The 22,512-nt window shown below is 45.9% G+C and overlaps 1 protein-coding gene across 2 annotated transcripts in view; it reads left to right on the forward strand.

The window, feature by feature from the left end:
* The window catches only part of IL1RAP (interleukin 1 receptor accessory protein), a 52,207-nt gene extending 31,924 nt beyond the window's left edge, over positions 1 to 20,283 (forward strand). Inside the window, exons 6-11 of one of the 2 annotated variants that reach the window (XM_031046737.2) lie at positions 180 to 251; positions 1,382 to 1,511; positions 6,554 to 6,702; positions 8,981 to 9,130; positions 10,074 to 10,217; positions 19,559 to 20,283. In XM_031046737.2, the coding sequence (XP_030902597.1) occupies positions 180 to 251; positions 1,382 to 1,511; positions 6,554 to 6,702; positions 8,981 to 9,130; positions 10,074 to 10,217; positions 19,559 to 20,283 (1,370 nt within the window). Of the gene's footprint in view, positions 1 to 179; positions 252 to 1,381; positions 1,512 to 6,553; positions 6,703 to 8,980; positions 9,131 to 10,073; positions 10,218 to 12,899; positions 16,592 to 19,558 lie in introns of those variants that run through there. The other variant, XM_031046739.2, reaches the window with a different exon arrangement.
* Positions 20,284 to 22,512: the final 2,229 nt, after the last annotated feature.

Raw genomic sequence — 22,512 nt, forward strand, 5'->3', positions numbered from 1 at the left:
CCAAGTCTGGGGACTAGGATTAGATTTCTCTTTGCACAGAACTCTGCAGCAGGATGATATCACAAGCTGAATTGGAGCATGTGGAGTGGGGTGCAAGAGCATCATGAGTGAGGCTGCAAGGACACCAGGTTCTTATGAAGTCCAGTTCCCCATGGAAGGCTCTATGTTCTCTCCTGCAGGATCTCCAAACAAGGCTTTGCCACCACAATTCGTCTCTCCAAATGAGAAAGTTGTCTACGAACTGGAAGCAGGTAAATTATAATGCTTGCTGCCTTCTGTTGCTGCTCTGGCAGCCTGCCTGCTGGGACAGGATAGGAAGACCCAGGCAGGCACAGAAGCTCTCTTCTTCCCCTGCATCCCCAATGCTTTTGCTTTGCAGAGCACGTGAACTGCCACAAAGATGCCTGACAGACAGTGTGGGGTGCCATTTCTCAGTGCCAGAATAGGAAAGCTTTAAAAGTTTCTTTTTGCAAGAATAAATAAACAGCTGTGGAGATGCAGGACTGCAGCTTTGGAGTTGGATGAAATGGGGACCCTCAGCTGCTTAAAGAAATTCCTGTAGGAGCATGTCTCAGTCCTATCCCTGGCTGTGCTTTGCTCCTATCCTCCCTTATTCAGGCCCACAGTGGCTCCAGCATCCTAGCCACATCTTGCTCATCTCCTCTCCCTTTTCAGCCAATTACTTCCTAATTAATGACAGCTCTCCTTTTGCTGGCCTCACAGCATTGTGTAATGGGGTACCACACCACTTCCCCCACCCCATCAGCTCTTTGGAACAATTCCCTATATTGAATGGATTGTGTCCCGTTACACTCCTGAAATAAATGTGGTGCCAATGATGGTTAACAGCAGTCTTTACTTTAAAGCACAGCTTTTTTTGGCTTAGAAGGTCAGACTTCTTCTGTAGTCATTCTGTAAGATAAAATCATTTATGGGCTGATCACAAAGATATTCATGCTCCCAAGCCTGATCTTGAAGGAAAGTTAAATGGCTGAACAGGTGTTCCCATACCAAAATGCTTTTGTGGAACTGGATCCTTTGCTTTATGGCATCTGTCTCATGTGCAGTGGGGATGATTAACACTTCCTGGCTTTCGAAGGAAGTGGTTGGCATGGAGCACCTCCCTTCAGATGTGTCACTTGGTGCAGTCAAGGAATTTGTAACACATTTGAGAAGGCAGGATATTTTCTCCTATTTATTTGTCTGTTGTAACAGTTTAACACCCTGTATATGTTGATTTATCAGAAGTCTGAAGGTGGATGATGCCTATTCCCTCATAAAGGGAGGCAAAGCTCAGGATGGTAGGACCATTGGAAACCACAAAAGTCAGCTTGATGCTGTTCCAGCTTTGCAATATCACACCATTTTCCTTTCTTCCCAGGAGATGACCTTGTTCTGTCCTGTGAGGTCTTCTTCACCTTCCTGAAGGAATCCCGGACTGAGGTGTGGTGGACCATAGATGGGAAAAACACAGGTGACATCACAGACCCGAAGATAAAAGTCACACAAAGGTAACACAGTAATGCAAGCCTTCATCTGGTCTGAGAGCTCTGCCCTGGCCGCCCCGGTGGTGGCCAGCGTAGGCACCCAGACAGAGCCAGTAAGTGGGGAGGCTGCCATGCAGAGCTTGGAGTGTAGAGAGTGCCTGCACTGGTCTGGTGAGGGAAAGGTGCAGAATGGGCAGGGCTGTGCTCACTGCTCCTTGATGGAGGTCCTCCTCCAGCAGGTGGCTGAGCTACGGGATGCTGTCAGCAAGCTGCAAGATGTCAGGGAAGCTGAGAGGAAGCAGGACTGCTTGCTCCAGGACCAAACAGCCCTGGGGCCTCAAGCTTCCCCTCTAACTCATGGAGGAAAGAAGGAAGCTGTTGATCAGGGAAGCTGGGAATTAGTAACAAAGAAAAAGAACCAAAGGAGGAAGAGAGCAATTAAAAGCAAGGGGCTTCCTCCTAAATCTGCTGTACCCACCTAGAACTGCTTTGCTGTCCTGCAGGGGGCTGATGAGGAAATGCACTTGCATCAGAAACAGTCGGCTGGTGCACTGGTACAGAAGATCTCTACTGGTGCTGCCAGGAAAAAGCGGCAGGTTGTAGTAGTAGGGGACTCTGCCTTGAAAGGGACGGAAGCGCTCATCTGTCAGCCTGACCCGGTCGCAAGGGAGGTGTGTTGCCTACCTGGGGCACGGATCAGGGATGGTGCGGAGAGGCTGCCTGCTCTAGTAAGTCCCACGGACTATTACCCGCTTCTAGTGATACATGTGGGTGCTAGGGATATAGATAGTAGTAGCCTGAGGAGTATAAAGAAGGACTACAGAGCTCTGGGAGAGGTGGTCAGGGGTTCTGGAGCTCAGATAGTCTTTTCGACAATTCTCCAAGACACAAGGGAAGACCTTCCAAAGGCAAGGAGGATTGGACAGGTTAATAAATGGTTAAAAGGGTGGTGTCATAGTCAAGGGTTTGGGTGTCTTGGACATGGGGCCCACATTTGTAGGCCAGGCCTACTGGGGGCTGGTGGAACTGCTCTGATAAAGAAAGGGAAGAGTGGCTTTGCTGGGAGGCTTGCCAGACTTGTCAAGGATGCTTTAAACTAGTTGTGTTGGGGGAGGGGAGCATCATTCCATCCCAACACACCCAGTCAGTTGCCAGCACCTATAATAAATACTCTGAGCAATGTAGTAATATTCTAGCCGCTCCAGCCACTGAGATGGCTTCATTTGGAGCTCGGATCAGATGCCTCTATACAAATGCCCGTAGCATGGGGAATAAACAAGAGGAATTAGGGATGTGGGCACATCTACGGGGCTATGATATAATAGGCATCACCGAAACATGGTGGGATGGCTCCTTTGACTGGAGTGTTGGAATGGAAGGTTATAGGCTTTTTAGAAAAGACAGGCACAGTAGGAGGGGAGGGGGAGTTGCCCTTTATGTTAGGGATAGGCTGGAGAGTATGGAACTCTGTCTGGGGACAGGTGATCAGTTAACAGAAAGTCTGTGGGTCAGGGTTAAGGGGAAATCGGTGATGGGACACATTACTGTGGGGATATGTTACAGACCGCCTGATCAAGAGGAACCTGTGGATTAAGAACTCTACAGACAAATAGGAAAAGCCTCACACTTGCAGGCCCTTGTTCTCATGGGGGACTTCAACCACCCTGACATCTGTTGGAGAGACGGTACGGCCCAGCACAAGCAATCCAGGAGGTTTCTCAATTGTGTGGAAGACAACTTCCTTCTGCAAGCAATAAAGGAGCCGACGAGGAGAGGTGCCCTGCTTGACCTCGTGCTCACCAACAGGGAAGGGATCGTTGGAAATGTGACTCTCCAGGGAAGTCTTGGATGCAGTGATCACGAGATGGTCGAATTCGAGGTCCTCAAGACAGTGAGAAGAGCGTGCAGTAAGCTCACTGCCCTGGACTTCAAGAGAGCAGACTTTGGCCTCTTCAGGAAAAGCTTAGCAAGGTTCCATGGGATATAGCCCTAGAGGGCAGGGGGGCCCAAGACTCTTGGTTAACATTCAAAGGTCACCTGCTACAAGCTCAGGAGTGTTGCATCCCAACTAGAAGGAAGTGCAGTGGGAAGGCCAGGAGACCTCCTTGGATGGATAAGGAGCTACTGAGAAAAATTCACAAGAAAAAAGAGGCTTATAAAAGGTGGATACAAGGACAGGTGGCCTGGGATGAATACATGGATGTTGTCAGAGTAGTTAGGGACCAAGTTAGGAAAGCTAAGGCCCAGTTGGAGCTAAACTTGGCAAGGGATGTTAAAGATAATAGGAAGGGATTTTATAGGTATGTAGCAGCTAAAAAACAGACTAAGGACAATGTAGGCCCCCTCCGGAAGCTTTTGGGAGAACTGGCTACACAGGACTTGGAGAAGGCTGAGGTTCTGAATGGCTTCTTTGCCTCAGTCTTCACTGGCAAAGGCTCTGACCGCAGCACCCAAGTCTTGGAAGGCGGATGCAGGGACTGTGAAAACTTAGACCTTGGGCCCACTGTAGGGGAGGATCTGGTTCGAGACCATCTTAAGAACCTGAATGTACACAAGTCCATGGGACCTGGTGAAATCCATCCGCGGGTCCTGAAGGAGCTGGCAAATGAAGTTGCAAAGCCACTGGCCATCATATTTGAAAAATCATGGCAGACAGGTGAAGTTCCTGATGACTGGAAAAAGGGAAATATAACCCCCATTTTCAAGAAGGGGAAAATGGATGACCTGGGGAATTACAGATCAGTCAGTCTTGCCTCTGTGCCTGGCAAAATCTGGGAGCAGATTCTCTTGGAAGGCATGCTAGGGCACATGAAAAAGAGAAATGTGCTTGGTGACAGCCAGCACGGCTTTACTAGGGGAAAATCCTGCCTGACCAATTAGGTGGCCTTCTATGACGGGGCTACAAAAGTGATGGACAGAGGTGGAGCAGTTGACGTCATCTACCTGGACTTGTGCAAAGCGTTCGACACTGTCCCACATGACATCCTTGTCTCTAAATTGGAGTGTCATCAATTTGATAGGTGGACCACTTGGTGGATAAAGAATTGGCTGGATGGTCGCACTCAAAGAGTTGTGGTCAACAGTTCAATGTCCGGCTGGAGACCAGTAACGAGTGGTGTCCCTCAGGGATCGATGTTGGGACCGGTCTTGTTTAATATTTTTGTCGCTGACATGGACAGTGGAATTGAGTGTGCCCTCAGCAGGTTTGCCGATGACACCAAGCTGTGTGGTTCTGTTGATACGCTAGAGGGAAGGAATGCCATTCAGAGGGACCTTGACACACTTGTGAGGTGGGCTGATGCCAACCTCATGAAGTTTAACCATGCCAAGTGCAAGGTCCTACACCTGGGTCAGAGCAATCCCAGGCACAGCTACAGGTTGGGCAAAAAGGAAATTCCTTGTAGTCCTGCGGAGAAGGACTTGGGGGTGTTAGTCAATGAGAAAATGAACACGAGCCAGCAGTGTGCACTCACAGCCCAGAAAGCCAACCATATTCTGGGCTGCATCAAGAGGAGAGTGACCAGCAGGTCGAAGGAGGTGATCCTGCCCCTCTACTCTGCTCTCGTGAGACCTCACTTGGAGTATTGTGTGCAGTTCTGGTGTCCTCAATATAAAAAGGACATGGAACTGATAGAACAAGTCCAGAGGAGGGCCACGAGGATGATCAGGGGACTGGAGCACCTCTTGTATGAAGACAGGCTGAGAAAGTTGGGGCTGTTCAGCCTGGAGAAGAGAAGGCTGTGTGGAGACCTCATAGCAGCCTTCCAGTATCTGAAGGGGGCCTACAGGGATGCTGGTGAGGGACTCTTCATTAGGGACTGTAGTGATAGGACAAAGGGTAACGGGTTGAAACTTAAACAGCAGGGGTTTAGACTGGATATAAGGAATAAATTCTTTACTGTGAGGGTGGTGAGGCGCTGGAATGGGTTGCCCGGGGAGGTAGTGAATGCTCCATCCCTGGCAGTGTTCAAGACCAGGTTGGATGAAGCCTTGGGTGATATGGTTAATGTGAGGTGCCCCTGCCCATGGCAGGGGGGTTGGAACTAGATGATCTTCAGGTCCTTTCCAATCCTAACTATTCTATGATTCTATGATTTGTATCTAAACCTCTCTTGGATCCTGTAGAGGATGATGGGCACAGACATGTGACAGTCCCATTTTCCCTTCCAAGGGAGTGTGTGGTCCCCCAATTCCCTGTTAATCAGAAACCCCTGGGCTTGCACTGTGCCGTGACGAACCAGGAGCTCCAGGGAGGACACCTGCAGACTGGATGGTGTCTTGTCTTACAGAAGGGTTTAAGGGAATTTCCATTACCAGTTCACATAATTCCTTGTTCAGGTCTTGGTAGTGGTGCCAACAGCTGGTGCTATTGTGGAACTGCTAAAACAGGAGCAGGCACTATTTTATTTAGAGAAATGTTCCCAAATAGCTTTAATGATAAAAAGGTTTCAAAAAACAGAGGCTGAAAACATAAATATAGTATTATAGATAGTATTGATTAGAAGGAATAGGGATTCATTTATATGAAGAACTCAAATGAGGTTCAGAATCCCATTTTCTGTGTGCTGAATTACATGTGGATTCCAGTTTTTGCACCAATAGGTTTGTAAACCTATGTAGAAAAAAGAAAGAACAAAGTAAATACTATTATCCCTACCTTGCAGATGTGCAATTCGGGCAGAGAGACGCAAACTGACTCATCCAGGATTGCACAGGGAATGTGATGTGGACTCTGAATCCTGAGTTCACAAGATCTTGTTGCTTTGCAAGAAAGAAATTCCTTTCTCTAAATAGCAACATGACACAGCTGCAATGAGAAAATTGAGTGGCAAAATAAATATTAAGGCAAGTCAGATAAAGAAACAGCTCCAGCTCTGTTAAACTCTGAAGTGTGTATCGATTCATAAGTATTAGTTTAGGTGGTTTGTTTGATATTTTGGTTTTGGGTTTTTTTTTGTTTGTTTGTTTTTGAAAGAAAGAATTGTGTTACCTGAGGGAAAGGAGTGTTTGTCACTAAGAACATGCTGCACTTTCACATACGTAATGCTCTAGTTTTTCTCTTACAGTGAAATTACTAGAGATTTTGAAGATAAAACTATCATAAGGACTCTAACAGTTGCAAAAGCCACACCAGATGACTTGAAACGGAATTATACTTGTTATGCCAGAAACGCCAAAGGCGAGGACCGTAGCCAAGCCATAGTGCGCATGAAAGGTAAAATACGTGCAGAGCATGGGTATGAAATGAGGCGTGCTCAAAAGCTGTTGGTCCTGCCTTGAGCCTTACCTTGCAAAACAGCAGAGGAACAAATAATTCCATGAGGCCTTTTTCCCCAACATGCTGTTCTGTATGCACTGCTGTCTTATTGCTGTCATACTGCACCACTTCTTGGAGGCAGGGAGCCAAGGATGCATATCACATATACCCTGCCACATTCAAGTGCCTGGGAAGAGAGAGGGGTGGATAGACCTGTTTCACCCCATCCATGTACCACAATTGAAGCAGATCTGAGGGGACAGGCTACTTGAATTTTTTTGGGGTTACTTGATTGTGTGAGGGTTTGGCATGACACAACAGTTGGCATCCTCCAGAAGGCAGACTGCACTCATTGATTTTGCTCAGGGAGTGAGATGGTCTAACCATGATGCTCTGATTTTACTCTTTGCCATGATGATGCTCCAGTCTAGATACTGTCATCTCAGCATGGATGGTGTGGACTGATACAAGTCTATTCAGTGTGGGGTTTTCCCTACATCTTTGTTTCATCAAAGATTTTGTTCCTATTTCCCAGATCACTTCTCAGTAATAAAAATTGAATCTTCACTATAGATATGTGAGGTTTCCTGATTAAGGTGGATACTTCTACCTCCTTACCAACCTCATCAGAGCTTCAATACTCGCTTGCTGTAGGTTGGACCTCCCCTCTCCCATAAGGGATGCTGCCCTGCCTTGTGTACCTTCTTCCCCTGACTCTGCCTTATTAACATGGGAAGGCTTACAAAGGTCTTTACTTGAAGAGATCTTTCTCTTCCTTCTTGGTACTTGTCCTTCTTTTTTAGTCCCATTCCACTGAGACAAAACTTTTGTGGATCATTAGCAGGGAACAATAGAGCAAACACAACTGAGTCTGAAACCATCTGCGAGTGTGTTCATCCTACAAATGTAATTCATCTGGGATGATGTTTATACATGTAGCAGAAGTGAATCTAAAAACTTCAAATTCTTTCTCTATACACCAGTGCCTAAATGCTGTTTTCTAGTGGGCTGATATGTACTCTCTTCCACTGTTTGGTCCCAAGCAGTCGAGTGGGTTTGCTCTGAGCAGACCTGGTTACTCATAATGCCTCCTTTCTGCTCTGTTCTATAGCAAATCTAAGAACAATCCCTAACCACTGTTGGCAGGGCAACCTTAAACTGAGTTCACTGTAGACCATCCCACAGCACACAAGAACATCAAGCATGCCAGAACCTAACCCCTCAGCACTTGTCTTCCAGGTTTTAATGCGTAACTATACATATTAGCTCAAACTCTTTAATTAATTGGATTATATAAGTTTCCTGCTTTTTCTGGATTACTTTCCTCTCTTTCTCATGTACTTCTGCTGCCCATGACCTGTTGAAAGTTTCTTCCTTTCTTCCTAAATTTTTCCCCTTTTCTTTCTTGTAATCCCATTTCTAGCAAAACTTACTATATCTTGGAATTTGGTGGTTTCTAGTCACTGCTGTTCCTTTATCATGTAGTTTGCCAGTATGCATGTCAGCTGCCACCTGAATTGCCATAAAAACAGAGTTGCCCAGGGATACAGTTAGAAGAGTTATTTTCTGTCCTTAATACAAAGGAGCAGCAGTGGTGTGACAGACACTGTATGAGCTGAAGGGGGGCCTATGATGTTCTGTCTTGATGTCCACAGGTTTTCCTATTTGTTTTTAAGTATTTCAGCTTTTCTGTAATGAACTCTGATTCATCTTTCCTGGTAGAAAACAATCAGACTGTGGCTAGTTACATCCTTGCTGTCAGTCTGAGGCAAACCACAAGAGCTTTATGGCTTTGATGGGCTGGGAAAATGGTGGCCATTGCCTTTGTTTTACAGCAGATCAGTTCTGGCTGGCTGTCCTATAAATAAGTGCTGTAGTGTTGTCCCAGGTGTTTGCATGTACTGCTGAGAAGGTTATGTTCACAAGCTGGCTTAGGACCATGCAAGTGGTTTCCATCAACAGATCATTCTACCATCTGGGCGCTCCCAGGGTCTTGCTCAGAGACGTAAGTCCAGCCTGTGCTTTGACTTGCTCTCCCAGGCCAACCAGACCTAGTAACCCCAAATGGGGACTCCAACCTGACCATCCATTATGTCCTGCCAGAAAAGTCTTGGCTTGGCCAGCTTGGCCAAGTTCCTCTGTGGTGTTTGGCTACATGTGACACAAGCATGCTCCTGCTTAGCTGAAGGCCCAACCCGCTCTGTAAACCATACCTTCTACTTCTTTTTGAACCCAGCTGTATCACCGAAGTACACCGTGGAGCTGGCCTGTGGACTGGGAGCAACCATCCTGCTCATTGTGATACTTATCATCATCTATCATGTTTATTGGCTTGAAATGGTCCTCTTCTATCGGGCTCATTTTGGAACAGATGAAACCATTCTAGGTAAGGAGCTCAAAGGCTTGCATTTATTTTACCCTGCTACAGGCCAGACCCTTCATTTTCATATAGGAGTGTTCATATAAGCTATTTTCAACCCTTTTCACAGCATAATGACATTTTGACCTTCTATTTCTATACCTGTATTCATTTGTGTGGGTCATTTTAGAGCAAGAGAAGTCAGGTTTGGATCAGGGGAAAAGAAAGAGAAGTCCCCTGTATTGCCTGCAGCGATAAAGCATGGATGTATCAGGCTCCTTGGGGCACTGCCCTGCTGATGGCTAGCTGTTTCATCTGATCTAGAAGGTCAAAATAAGTTAACAAATTTCAGTAAGTCCCTGGTTTCTTTGATGAAAGGATTAATTGAAATCCAGGATTTGCTTTAAAATGTGGGAAGGCATCCAAAGGGATGGATCTGGAATAACCTATCTGTCCTCAGTTCTTCCACAGCTTCCCTGTGTTGCTGGGAGTTCATATCTTAGGACTCAGAGCTGAGATTTCTGCCTTTGTAGGATAAGGAGGGTGTTCAAGTCCTTGCAGCTTGGGGTGTGAACCTGCCAAGGGGATGCTTGGAAGGTGTAGGCAGGATGCAAGCCTGTCTGGTGAAACTGCTCATGTAGATAGACAGCAGTGAGAGGAAGCAATGTCAGAGATGTCAAAAGACAAAAGGACCCTGAACAGAATGTGTTAGTCATTTTGCTGCGGTCTCATGCTTTCAGTGACCCATCAGAGTCTGAGTGCCTGCATGTTCATAGGGGATAGTTAAATAGGCGGTGCTGCTGCCTTGTAACTATGTGTTTTAATGTATGGTGTCCAGGCTTAAAGTGAGCCTTCATATATTTAGTGAGCTTTCACTGCTTTTCCTATGAAGCACGTCAAAGGCTCAGCATGGGCAGTATTACAGGTGTCTCTTCTGCTATTTGTGTTTCTCTGTACTTCCAATGCTCAGACGGGAAGGAGTATGATGTGTACGTGTCCTACGCCCGCAATGCAGAGGAGGAGGAATTTGTGCTGCTGACACTGCGGGGAGTCTTAGAGAATGAGTTTGGGTACAAGCTGTGTATCTTCGACAGAGACAGCCCCCCTGGGGGAAGTGAGTATTTCACAGGGGCTGTGCTCCATGCACACCCTCTCTTTATTGTTCTTTGAGGTACTGAAAACTGATAGGAACTGGCCTATCCAGATTAATTTTATCCTTTATTTTTTTTCCCCATCTCTATTAATGATCTCTTTTTGATATCTTCTAATGTGTTTGCTTCACACGACAATGTTGCAGATGCTCCAGATCACCAAAAAGGCTGTGGTGGGCAAGTGGTTGTGTTTGGTTGTTTTAGTTGCTCTCCCCAGGAGTGATGTGCAGGAGTGATTGATCTATCAGCATGAGGGAACCATACTACTGATCTTCATGGAAACCACTGATCTGCCTTAAAAAAAGGGGGAATAATGTCAAAACTAGAAAGGAGGCAGGGGATGTGTGATACTGACCAGACTGGTAGCTCACAGAGTGCCTGCAAAAACCAGGAATGTCTGCTTCAGGAAGGTGTGGAAAGCACCCTGCCAACATTAGTGGGAAGATAAAGTGCCCTCCCAGAAGGCCTCCCACTCAATTTCATTAGAGAGTCTATATCTTAACATGGCATACAATTGAGTTGCTATGATTAAGAATATTTTGCAGGTAGTGAGATTCATCTTTTCAATAAGATGTAGGGTTTTTTTTTTTTTTTTCACTGTTTCAAGCTAAATTGTACAAGTTTCTGGACGCAGCATCTCCTCAAGGGGTGCGGGGAATCACCAAGAATGGAAGTTTGTGAAACTCTCCAGATATGCATACAGTTACACAGGTGCCACAGAAAGGGCACAAATCTAGCCAAGACTCTCAGTTTCCAGTGTCCTGACTGTATTATCCCTGATGCCTACCAAAAGTTCAAAACCTGAGCTTTTTTCAGTGAAGACTGCCCTACTTTGAATTCATGGGCTTTGGGTCAGGTCCCCACAGATGACAACCTGTGCTAATAAGGTCCATCGGGGTCCCTTTTGAGTAGGACAGGGGGACTTCTGGGGGTCCCAACCCAGCTGCATGACAGAGGGAGCAGAATCAGTCTGGGATCTGTTATCTTTATCTCCTAGACTGTTGCCAGGACACAGAATCTCTAAGTTTGACAGCAAATAAATATATGTGCCTCAGGAGACAGGCACACAGCTGCAGTCCTGGTAGTGTTCCTTCCAGTGAGAGCCTGGATGACACGGCAGGGCACCCTCCAGGCTCTGTTTGCTTGATGCCAATGTCAGGCTCAGAGCCGGTGAGCTGTTCTCACGAATTCCTCCTCAAGACATACATCTCCCTCCTGTTTCCTTTGCCACTTCTTTCCATCCTTCCCTTCTCTCTTTGTGGGGTCTCCTTTTCCTCCCAGTGCATCATTCCTAGGCTCTCTGCCTTTCAGCCTCACCCCTGGAGCACTCCCACCCCTGATCAGTGGCAGTGACTACCAGTCTCAATCCAGCACCAGCCCTCCAGGGCACTGCGGGGGTGCCTTGTCATTGCACTGCCATTTGCAACACTGCTGGGGCTTTCCCATTGCTTCTTAGCTAGGATTTGACTCATTTTCTTGGGAAAGCATGGTGACCAGGAAATAAATAGCTTTTGGCAGCTGGTGTCATGCCTCCAGAGTGTGCATCTGTGTCACAGGAAGAGCTGTGTTGTCATTGATGAAGAAACAGTGGGAAATGGATTATCCTGCAAGTTTCCTAATGGGAACTAATCAAACTTGCTTGACAGCTAAATGAAGTTGCCTGTCAGCATTATTCTATTCTTCATTGTATTTTCTAACCAGTCAAGAACGTTCCCTTGTCAATGAAGTGTGGGAGATCCTGCAGCAAAGAACGCAAAGAGGATTCGCACTTGCAAGGAATTTTCACATTAATTATGGAAAGGTGCCTAAGGACAGTCTACCTGCTGATGTTAGAAAATCCAAGAGGATCCACAGTTACCATGACATGTATCCAGTTTGAAGGGTGTCACTTTTGGGGCACTTTATTAACAGTCCTCAGAGCTTCTAGCGACTTCTCACTTCTAGCAACACTCAAATCTGTGTTCATCAATGGGATGGCAACAGGAACAGCTGGATGAGTAACAGGAGTTAGGATGGCAGTATTTCCAAAGCAGATTAACCCATGAGGGCACTCAGGGAGGGTGTGAATACTTAGTGTTTGGTGTGGGTAAACCGAGGCAAGATGAGTGAAGGGAGAACCCAGAGTCATTCTGGACATCTGCCAGAGGAGGATGTAAGTAGACATTTGGGCTTCCTGCTGCCTCTTCAGGCAGAGTCTTTTCCAGCTGCAATTTTTCTGTTTTGCTTCAGAGCCTCTTCTTCTACTCTCACTACAAGAAAGCTAAATCTGAGCCTACTAGAGAAGCCCTCTTGGCCCCATAGCATTCTTGTAGCATTGGGTAGTGTCGTTGACACATGGAACAGTGCCTTTTAGATGTAGCTATCTCAGGCATCTGTGTGGCATGGGGAGGAAGAAACACATATGCAGGCAGCCCAGGGCTGGGAGTAGATGTTGAAGAGGTTACTGTATGGGGCAGTGGGTACCAGTGATGCTGTAGGAGGCCCTACCTGGAATAACTTGCAGGGTTGGGAAACACCAGTATAGTCTCTAGAGAGTGCCTTCGCAGGACTTGATTGCCCCCTTCAAGAGACAACTGGGGTCACACTAGCAGCTCAGCAGCATGTTCTCAGCCATCACTAACCACCTCAATGTTTCTTTCTCCCAGTTGTCACAGATGAAACTCTGAGCTTCATCCAGAAAAGTCGACGTCTGCTTGTTGTCCTGAGCCCCAACTACGTCTTGCAGGGAACACAGGCCCTGCTGGAGCTTAAAGCTGGTCTAGAGAATATGGCCTCCAAGGGCAACATCAAAGTCATTCTAGTGCAGTACAAAGCCATCGAGCAAAGCAAAGTGAAGGAGCTGAAGAAGGCCATGGGGGCCTTGACTGTCATTAAATGGAAAGGAGAGAAATCCAAATTCCCAAAGGGCAGGTTCTGGAATCAGTTGCGGGTGGAAATGCCAGTGACAAAAGTTAGCAGGAGTCTGAGCCTTGATGGGTTCATATGTGTCCCTGAAAAACGGTTGACACCATCAGAAATCAAAACAAAACAAACCCCAGAAATCCACAAGTTAGGCCAGGGAGTGTGAAGGAACTCAGCCATTTTCCCATAGAGGACCACACCAAAGCATTTCAGAGGATAGTTGTGCCTCCCTGCAGTGATTCTACTGCCCTGGCAGTAGAGACACCAAAGATGCATACACCTCCTCTCTGCAAATATATGTCCTTGTCATTAACCACAAAATCTCTCAGCTCAGGGTTGAAATTTGGGCTGTCCAGGTGAGATGCAGACAACACCTTGTGATAGCATGGTATTTGTATAGGCCAGTGCTCCTAGATCCAAATTCCATGAGACCTTCATTAGCTTCCAGGACAGAACTCCTTTTCCCTCTGAAGTGGCTTCACTCTGTCCTGGTCTTTGGTCCCTGTTGCAGAGGCTGGGGAGAACAGTTTGAAAGGTGGCTCCAGTATAGAGCCTTTCATACATGTCCTAGCTATATAGTCCTGATCACTGTGAGATCACAGTTCCACTTCAGTGGCAGGATTGCAGACTCTTGAGGCTCCTTATTGTTGTTCCCCACATTTCTGAAGAAGCAAGTGCATTCTGATAGTTTGCAATCTGAAATGGCTGTTACAAAAGCATTTTTTAAAAAAGCCAAAACCCCCAAAAAGCTCAGTACTGTAGCATTTCTACTAATAAGTGGTCAGTCTCTGTGACTCTGCAGTCTCCCGAGTATCCCAGATCCTTCAGAACTGTAATGCTTATAATCCAGGGGAAATTTCTTGTTAGTACAGGCCATGGAACATGTCTGAGAGGTGCATCTTTGTAGAGTAAACTCAGGGATTCCACAAGCACTGTAAGGAACCCCCATTTACTACTGAACTTGCCCACTGCCTCTGTGCTGCTGGCTGGGGGAAAGCGTCATGCAAGGTGCTGCCAAGGCCTCTGGGATGACACTGGATATGTGTCCAGCTCCCCAGGGGACCCTAAAAACTTATTTGAACTTACTAAAAACTACACTAGCTCTATCCAGCTGGGTAAGACTATGAGGAAAATCTGAGAGAGCTGGGGTTGTTCAGCCTGGAGAGGGCCAGAGACCTTACTGTGATCTTTCGGTACTTAAATGGGGCTTATAAGAAAGATGGGCACAGACTTTTTATTAGGGCCTATTGCAATAGGACAAGTGGTAGAGTTTTAAACTGAAAGAGATGAGATTCAGACTAGATTTAAGGAAGAAAATTTTACAGTGAGGGTGGTGAAACACTGGCACAGGTTTGTCCAGAGGGGTGGTAGTTGCCCATCCCTGGAAACATTCAAGGTTAGGTTGGATGAGACTCTGAGCAATCCAACGATCTAGTTGTCCTTGCTCATTATAGGGTGGTTGGACTAGACAACGTTTGAAAGTCCCTTCCAACCCAAACTATTTTGTGATTCTGTGACTATTTGGTGTTCTCTGCCTGCGTATGAAAAACATCACCATTCATAATGCAGGGCTCAGGTTTAACCTATACTTAGCTTTACAAAGTAAGTCTCCACCTATCCTATTTCAAGGCCAGAGTAGCAGAATAGAGGATGTATCTCAGGTTCATTAGCCTTTGCACAAAATGTAAATAGAAAAGTCACTGAGTACCAGTCCTTGCTTCAATGGGAGGCAGCAGGCACAGGAGGTGATCTGGTGAGTTAACCCTGCAAGACCAAGGAGGGAAGTGTCCCTTCCCTTGTGGGACAGACCAAAGCACAGCGGGACCCTGACATTGACTGGTACTGTTGGTGACACTGTTTTCACATAAAACTACAAGCTCTGGGGGTTTCTCCATGCTCCTACAGCTCCCAGTGCAAGGTTCTGCCAACTTAACTGTGGAATTCAGTATTACGTACACTAAGTGCATGCTTATTTTTTATTGATAATAGTTGCTCCTGAGTCATCTCTGACTCATGCTTTCACTCTGTTGGTGTCGACCAGGTGAAGCATATCCATTCATAATGGCATTAAAAAAGCACTATGATTTGCAGTCTACACATTATTCATCCAGTTGAGCAGGAAGGTTTGAGGGCATCCCAGTAAACAGCCCAGTCTTAAAGGTATGGGCTGGATCCTGACATCAGTGAAGCCTCTTCCTCTTACCATCTTATGATTATAATGTTATTCCAGGGCACCAGAGAGCTGCCACTATGCATTTACTGTACAAATATGGAACAAATAGAGCTTCTTTCTCACCTTCTTCAACCTCCCCACCGCAAGTAAGCTTTGCTTTAAGCAGGTAAAATTGCAGTTAGCTTCACTGAAGGCAGTGGAGCTCCTCATTTGTTCAGAGGTGCCTAAAAGCTTTGCTGTTACAAGCTTTTCTACTGTGTGGAGGGACAGAGATGCCTCCCACACTCCAGAAAGCTTCATTTGTATTAAATAACACCCAAAACCATGCTCACTTTTATGAATCCCTTGCAACATGTCATTTTGCCCAGCTTCACCTTTTTTGTGTTTCCAGCATCTCTGTGATCAGCTTCCCAATCTGCAGGCAGAGGGAAGGCCCTGAGGCTAAAGCAGAACTGTGTTAGATTCCAATTTGATTTTTAAAAAATTGTCACAAAAATACGCATAAATTCAATTAACATCCCAGACCTCACCACATCACATCTCATTTTTGGCTGAGCTACCAAGAGAACTGCTGATGTTTTAGTAAGTCTGATTATTTTAGGAAATTAAATCCACCTCATTTTTTTTGGCTGATTTTATTCAAGAGGTTTTCCAAATAAGTAATAGACCAGGATTTTCTCCAGCATACGTTGTTTTGGTCCTTGGTGCCATTGCAACCCCAGAACACAATTACTGAGAGACATCAGCAGAGCACCCACAAGGCAAAAGGTGTGATGGTCTTGAGCCTGAGAGGTCCAGAGGGAGCAGCATGGAAGGAATACCACTGGAGCAGGCTCCACTCCCATGGAAGCTTTACCTCTGGCTTTTCTGGGAGCTGTCAAGCCATGGGTACAGCCCAGTCCCAGCTGTAATGCAGATCTGCAAAATGCCTCATATATGCTTGCCATTCCATTGTATGCCATGTATAGTTTCCATTGTGGGATTCTGTCACAGCATGTTTACTTCAGTTGATTCATTCGAATTTCTGTGCTCTAATCTAACATTTATCAATATGCTGCTCATGCAAATTTTCTCATTGTTATTTCATGGGGAAGCAGTGTGGCATAAATTGCAAAAATACCTTCCCCGTGCCATTTGATGTTGTACAGCTGTTCCAGAGTTTTCTCTTCTGTTTTCTGTATGTTTTTGCCTTTTTATTATTTGGTCTATAAAGTGTCAGTATTATTTTATTTTGCTTTTCAATAAAACATTTCCACTTTTGCATTTCAGTCCTTGTGCATTTCTCATAAGTATAATTTTCCTCCCCATTATGTCTGCAAAAGGCCATTAAAGAAAGATGACTCTGTGTAGTCCAAGCACCAGGATCATTTGGGGACACCTCCTTAGTGATGGGGCATTTTCTTGTCTGTTTCATGGTGTGCCTGCAGATATCCTCAGGCACCGCCGCTGCTACCAAGGCCATACAAGCAGAAACACAATGACACACAGCATTCAAGTGTCACCCAGCAGTGGACATGCACACACAGAAAGCCACTGACCCAAAGAGTGCTCACTCAGCAATCACAAGATAGAAAGGTGGGAAGGAAACACCATCCCTTTGCTTGAGAGACCAAGCCAGAATGTTGAACAGAAATCCTGGAAAACTGCCCTAACCACAGAAATCAAACTCATTCTTCGTCTGCTTTGCGCACCACCTTCCAGGTGGTTGGGTAGAAAAGATTCATTCAGCTGTGTATTTTCTCATCCAAGCCACTTTCTGAGATTTTTCCTTGTTTCTATGCTAGCAGGTTCGTTGGGAGAGAGACTAGCAGTTCCAGACCACTAGCAAAATGAATACTTGAGACAATCTATGGATCTGTGGTCTACAGGGTATAAATATGGGGCCTACGAGCCCCTAGCTTTTATTGGGCTGGGACACAAGTATAGATCTTGTGTTAGATCTCTGGGGTGCACTAGATGAGACACAAGTAAACAGATAAAAATATGCACTGTAACCATGGGAGTTTTTCAGTATAAAGCAGATATCCAAGAGTATCAGATTCCAAACTCTGTTGGTACCCAAATCCCTTCTGTGTTACTGCTGCCTGTTCAATCTTTTGCTGCTGGTGTCACTGGGAGGGACCATCCTCTCTGCACACTGTGAAGCAGCCACTCAGGATTTTTCATGAGCTAGAATTACGTTGTAAACTGAACATCTCAAGCTATCCTGGTCAGCCAAGTCTAAATGCATCCCATTCTCAGACATAAAATCTATCTTTGGGAACTTGAGCATTTTCCCTGCCAAAAAAATGTCAAGTCTCAGAAAGTGTTGCAAATTCAAAATTGATGAAAGAAAACTGTCGCTGTCAGCTCAATCAAAACATTTCATTTCAGCAGTGTTGGGATCATTTGCATTAATTGAACTTGTGCTTTTTGTGCAGGCAGGTACAATAGGTGACTTCCCAGGGGCTGCTCCTGCCGACATTGCACTGTGATTTCTGTGATTCCAGTTTCAAAAAGAAACCTTTCAAACCAGGAGAAAGCTTTTTCTTTCACAAAATGTTGAAGCTTGGCTGATTTCAAAATAGATCTCAACCAGTTATAGAAAGGTTTGAATGAGGTCTGGACTCAGTAAATTAGGAGATTGCTGCCAATTCTTTGTGCCTTTGAAACAGAGTGGTAAGAATGATTCATGGCACTAAGTGACAATTCTGGCAGAACTGACTTTATCTTCTACTTTTGGCTTCAATGAATCAGTGTCTTCATGTGTGTGGTGAGGGAAGTCCGCTCAAACCTTGTGTACAAGATAAAATGCCCCAAATAGCTTGATTTAATTTCCAGTATTATGTTAAAGAACCAGACAGTGCCTTACTTTCTCTATTCCACTGCAACTTACCATCCATCTCCCAGGATATTACTGTACAGTCATTTTTCTTATCCCAAGTTCTTGGTCCCCAAGTAATTTTGTGACAGTGAGTTTTACAGCTAGTCATATGCTTAAAATATATATATATATTGCTCTTTATAATATTAAAATAAGATGCATCCAGCCTTAACACAGTGCACATTCTGCTGTGAGATGAGGAAAGAGACAGTCAAGTGCTGGAATAATAAGAGGCATTGCCATTGTAGGGAAGGAGCAGTATTTTTCATTGATACAAAAGAGCAGTGTTCCACTGACAGGGAAGCAAATGAGTCTCCAAATTGAGGAATCAAGGCTTTAACTTTCAGTGTGAAAGGCAATGGAAGCAGGAGGTAGCCCTTCTCCCCAGGACAGCTTTTTGCAAGACATTCTACAGGGAGGTTTTTCTCTGAGTGTGCAAGAGCTCTTGCTCTGATGATTGATCCCTGTCTTGCTTGAACCACCTTGTCCTCAGGTCCCCTCCATCTTAGGCACCAGCACTCAGTAAGTGGGTGTGTTTTTAAAGTTTTTATGGTTCTGTTAATCAGCTTGGGTTAATTTGCTGAGGCCCACAACCTTATTAATTCACATCCTTTCCACTGTTCATCCATTAACCATAACATCTTCAATATGCTTACTGCAGCTCAAGCCATAGAAAGAAGTCCAAGGTCATCCTTCAGGTTTGCTGCTTTTCAACATTGATAATAAAAGAGATGCTGCCCTTGCCTGGCACCATTCCAACTAAGCATCTTGCTGAGCTTTACAAACTGCAATTAATCCCAAGACATGCTTTTGAAGGATGATATTTTCACCCCTATGATGGCTAGGGGAACTGGTGGAGAGATTTACAGCTGACTTTTGCTTTCTAAGCTTGGAGGCTTTCCTTTCTAGGTGAGAGAGCATGAAAGGGAGAGTGGTGGGACTCAGCAGTGCAAACGAGCATGATGACCAGATTGTTTCACTTTGTTCCCCCCATGCAAAGGGCTGCTAGAGCTGTGGGAGGTGGTTCCCAAACAAGACCTGCCCTTTATCAAACACCTGCACTTCCCTGGTCAGGAGTGATGCTGTGCAGGGCAGAAGTCAAGAGTATGTCTTGGCATACCCTGCTACCCTTGCTTCTTATTTACCACTTCAGCCTTCTCAAAAACACATTGCAAAGCAAAAATGCTGCTTATTGCTCCTGACAGCAGGATCATGGACGAGTTGAAAGTCACTGGACTTGTGCCAGGTTTCCCTCTGTGGGAAGGGGGGAATCTGCACAAGTATGCCATGAAAAACCTTCCTTCAGCTTTTCTCTCCCTGCTCCTTCCCCCTTGTGCACCCCAATTCCTCTGCCCTTGCACTTTTAGATACCACTGAAGCTGTGTTTGACTTCATCCAGAGGAGCCGCAGGATGATCGTAGTCCTGAGTCCTGATTACTTGACAGAGAAGAGCATCAGCCTTTTGGAGTTCAAGCTGGGCATCATGTGCCAGAATGCCATCGCCACCAAGCTTATCGTGGTGGAGTACAGGCCACTGCAGTGCACCCACCCCAGTATCCTCCAGCTGAAGGAGTCTGTCTCATTTGTCACCTGGAAGGGAGAAAAGTCCAAGCGTTCCGGTTCCCAGTTCTGGAAGGCATTACGGCTTGCCCTGCCTCTGCGCAGCCTGAATGCAGGCACCGGATGGAATGAGAGCTGCTCCTCCCAGTCAGACATCAGCCTGGACCCCATCCAGAGGAAAAGGAGCCGGTTGAAAGGACAGCCTAACCCACGGGGTGCCACAGCAGTGACTCTTGCTCCCGGAGGGACAGCAGCAGCCCCCAAGTCAAAAGCCAGGCATCGAGCCAAACGCTTCTTGACATGCCGGTGTTGTGGGACCTATTGCAATGGTGGCAGCAGACTCAAGCGCAAGCATCGGGCTGTGGCTGAGCACAGGTGGGACACTCAACTCTGCAAGTCGGGCTCAGGCAGACCCACAGCACAGGGGGTTCAGGGCAGAAGTCGACCTGACCCCCCATCGGCACAGGCTCCTGGTCTTGCCCTATGCCATTACAGTGACCTGTCAAACAACAATGACTTCTATGTACTTTAGCCAAGCGGCTGATGGCACCGCAGGTGCTGGGCAGCAAAAGGAACTCACTGAAGCCTCAGCTAAGATAATTTTATGACATGGTGTTGTTCACCATCAGTTCCATGTCAGCAGGAGGACTGCAGCTATATCACCAGTGCTGGTGATCTGAGCCAGGGACCTGCAGCCACACAGAGCAGTGGCTGGGGACTGCCTGCCCAGGTCCCTCTTTTATTTAAATTGTAAAGTGGGGCTGAAAATGTGTTTCTCTGGCATTGCTTTTCCCAGCTGTGGTTGTGTTTGTCTCAGGACTGCTGCTGGGGTCAGGTGTGGGAGGGCAGGTCCCCAGATCAGGGGTCAGGAGGGGAGGAGGTGGAAGAAGCTGTGCTCCTGGAAGCAACCTCTGGAAAAGGGAGTGCAAGTCCGCATTTTGCAAAGGATAAAACTGTGCTAATGAAGGCTGGAGTGCACTGTGCAGTATGGTGTGTTATCCACGGTTGTTTAAAACAACTTGGTCAAAAGTTTAAAGACAAGTCCCTTCTCTCTAAATAAAACTGATTTCTTTAACTTGTTGTTGTTACAAGTACCATCAGAACCAGTAAATGTTGGAACCACATTCATCAGGCAGTGCCTGGGGAGGTGGTTTGCCCAAGCTGGCCAAGGTCCCCTCCTGTTCCCAGTGCTTGCAGCAGGCTTCTGGGCTCAGTCTCTCTCCCAGCCTCACCATATGATGAATTTGTTCTGTCAGTTGCATGACCTTTCAAGCAGCAAGAAAGAAAACCATTACAAACCTAGGGAAATATGATTTAAAAATTTTTCTTAGTAGTCAATGAGCTCAGGGATAGGAACAAGATCTCAAATGCTCACAGAAAACCTGAGGGGCTGAAGCTGAGGGGGTCAAAACTCAACCGCACTTCATTAAAAAACTGAAAGAGCCTTTGAAGAGTCTCCCTGGGGCTGCTGTTTCATCAGCCCATTGAGATGGCTGTCAGCAGTGTTTGCCACCCTTCACCCTCAGTGAAAACTTCATTTGCTTCATTCTGCCTTGTACAATGACTTCTCTCCCCACCAAGGAAGGGAGCTAATGTGGGAGTCAGCCACTCACCTTTGTTGATGCTCAGGCATGCCAAACAGGGCAGTACACTGCATTTGTTTTCCTGAGACAAAAAAAAGGGTCTCCTTCACCACTCTGTTCAGTCTAGTTGTTGCCTCTCAGGCCGGCAAGTAATTCTTTTACTTCTGCCTTGGAAATATGAACTGAGCCCTGGGGAACAGGGTCTGTGGCCTCCAGGACACACCCTTATCTGATGTCCTTAGGTGCAGCCCAAGTGAATCTGCTGGACATCTTGCCCATTTTAATATTGCTGAAGCACAGTTATAAATCACACATTGCTTTCCTTTCCCCAATAGCCCCTCTTCCCTAGGATTGCCCAGACTTTCTTGAACCTTCTCAGATCAAGTACAGCTGATGGCTCTCCTGTGCTGCAACAGACCAAGAAAACAGGAACCAAAAAACCTGGTGTTGAGTTGATCTAGATAAAACAAGGGCAACCCCTCCAACCATGTCACTGGAATTAGAAATTTAGACTCCAGAGAACTCTCCAGGAGTGAATTGCTCTGTCATTTCAAGCAGACACATTGTAAATTGCTCAGGAAAGTTTTGCCCATATGTGGCCATTCTCAGTGATCAAAGAGAAGCAGAAATGAGATATCTGGGAAGTAAATTGATGAATTGTAGAACACTGTGAGAAGTAACATAATACCATTAAATGGTTACATGGTTCCAGTTGCTTACAACTAGACATGGCATGATACTCATTCTGGTAGAGCTGAAAACACAAGCTACAAAATACAAATGCTTTACAATCAGACAGCCTCCAGAGTCAGCATATGTGTTGTTTGTTGGCAGCATTTAAACAGCTTTTATTTACAAACTTTGCCCTTATTTGATTGTGTTGTTGTCTCAGTCAACTACAGCAAACCAAAGATGCAGGAAGCAACAGCTGGAGCTTCTAACAGATATACAGAATGCACAAATCCAGCCTTTTGGCACAAACTGTCATCTCTCTGTGAAAGAACAAATGTAAACTGGTAAGGACCATTGCTTCTCCTGTTGCTTCAATAGAGCTAATACCATTTTACTACCCCTTTCCTAGACATCAGATGGACCCAGGGCTTTGGTTGCTCTCATAATGAATACTGAGACATGGTGGATTTCAGTGTGTGCAGAGGCTTTGCCCCCTGAGGCCAATG

The sequence above is a fragment of the Melopsittacus undulatus genome, chromosome 6 (assembly GCF_012275295.1).
Source record: "Melopsittacus undulatus isolate bMelUnd1 chromosome 6, bMelUnd1.mat.Z, whole genome shotgun sequence".
Classification (NCBI taxonomy): Eukaryota; Metazoa; Chordata; class Aves; order Psittaciformes; family Psittaculidae; genus Melopsittacus; species Melopsittacus undulatus.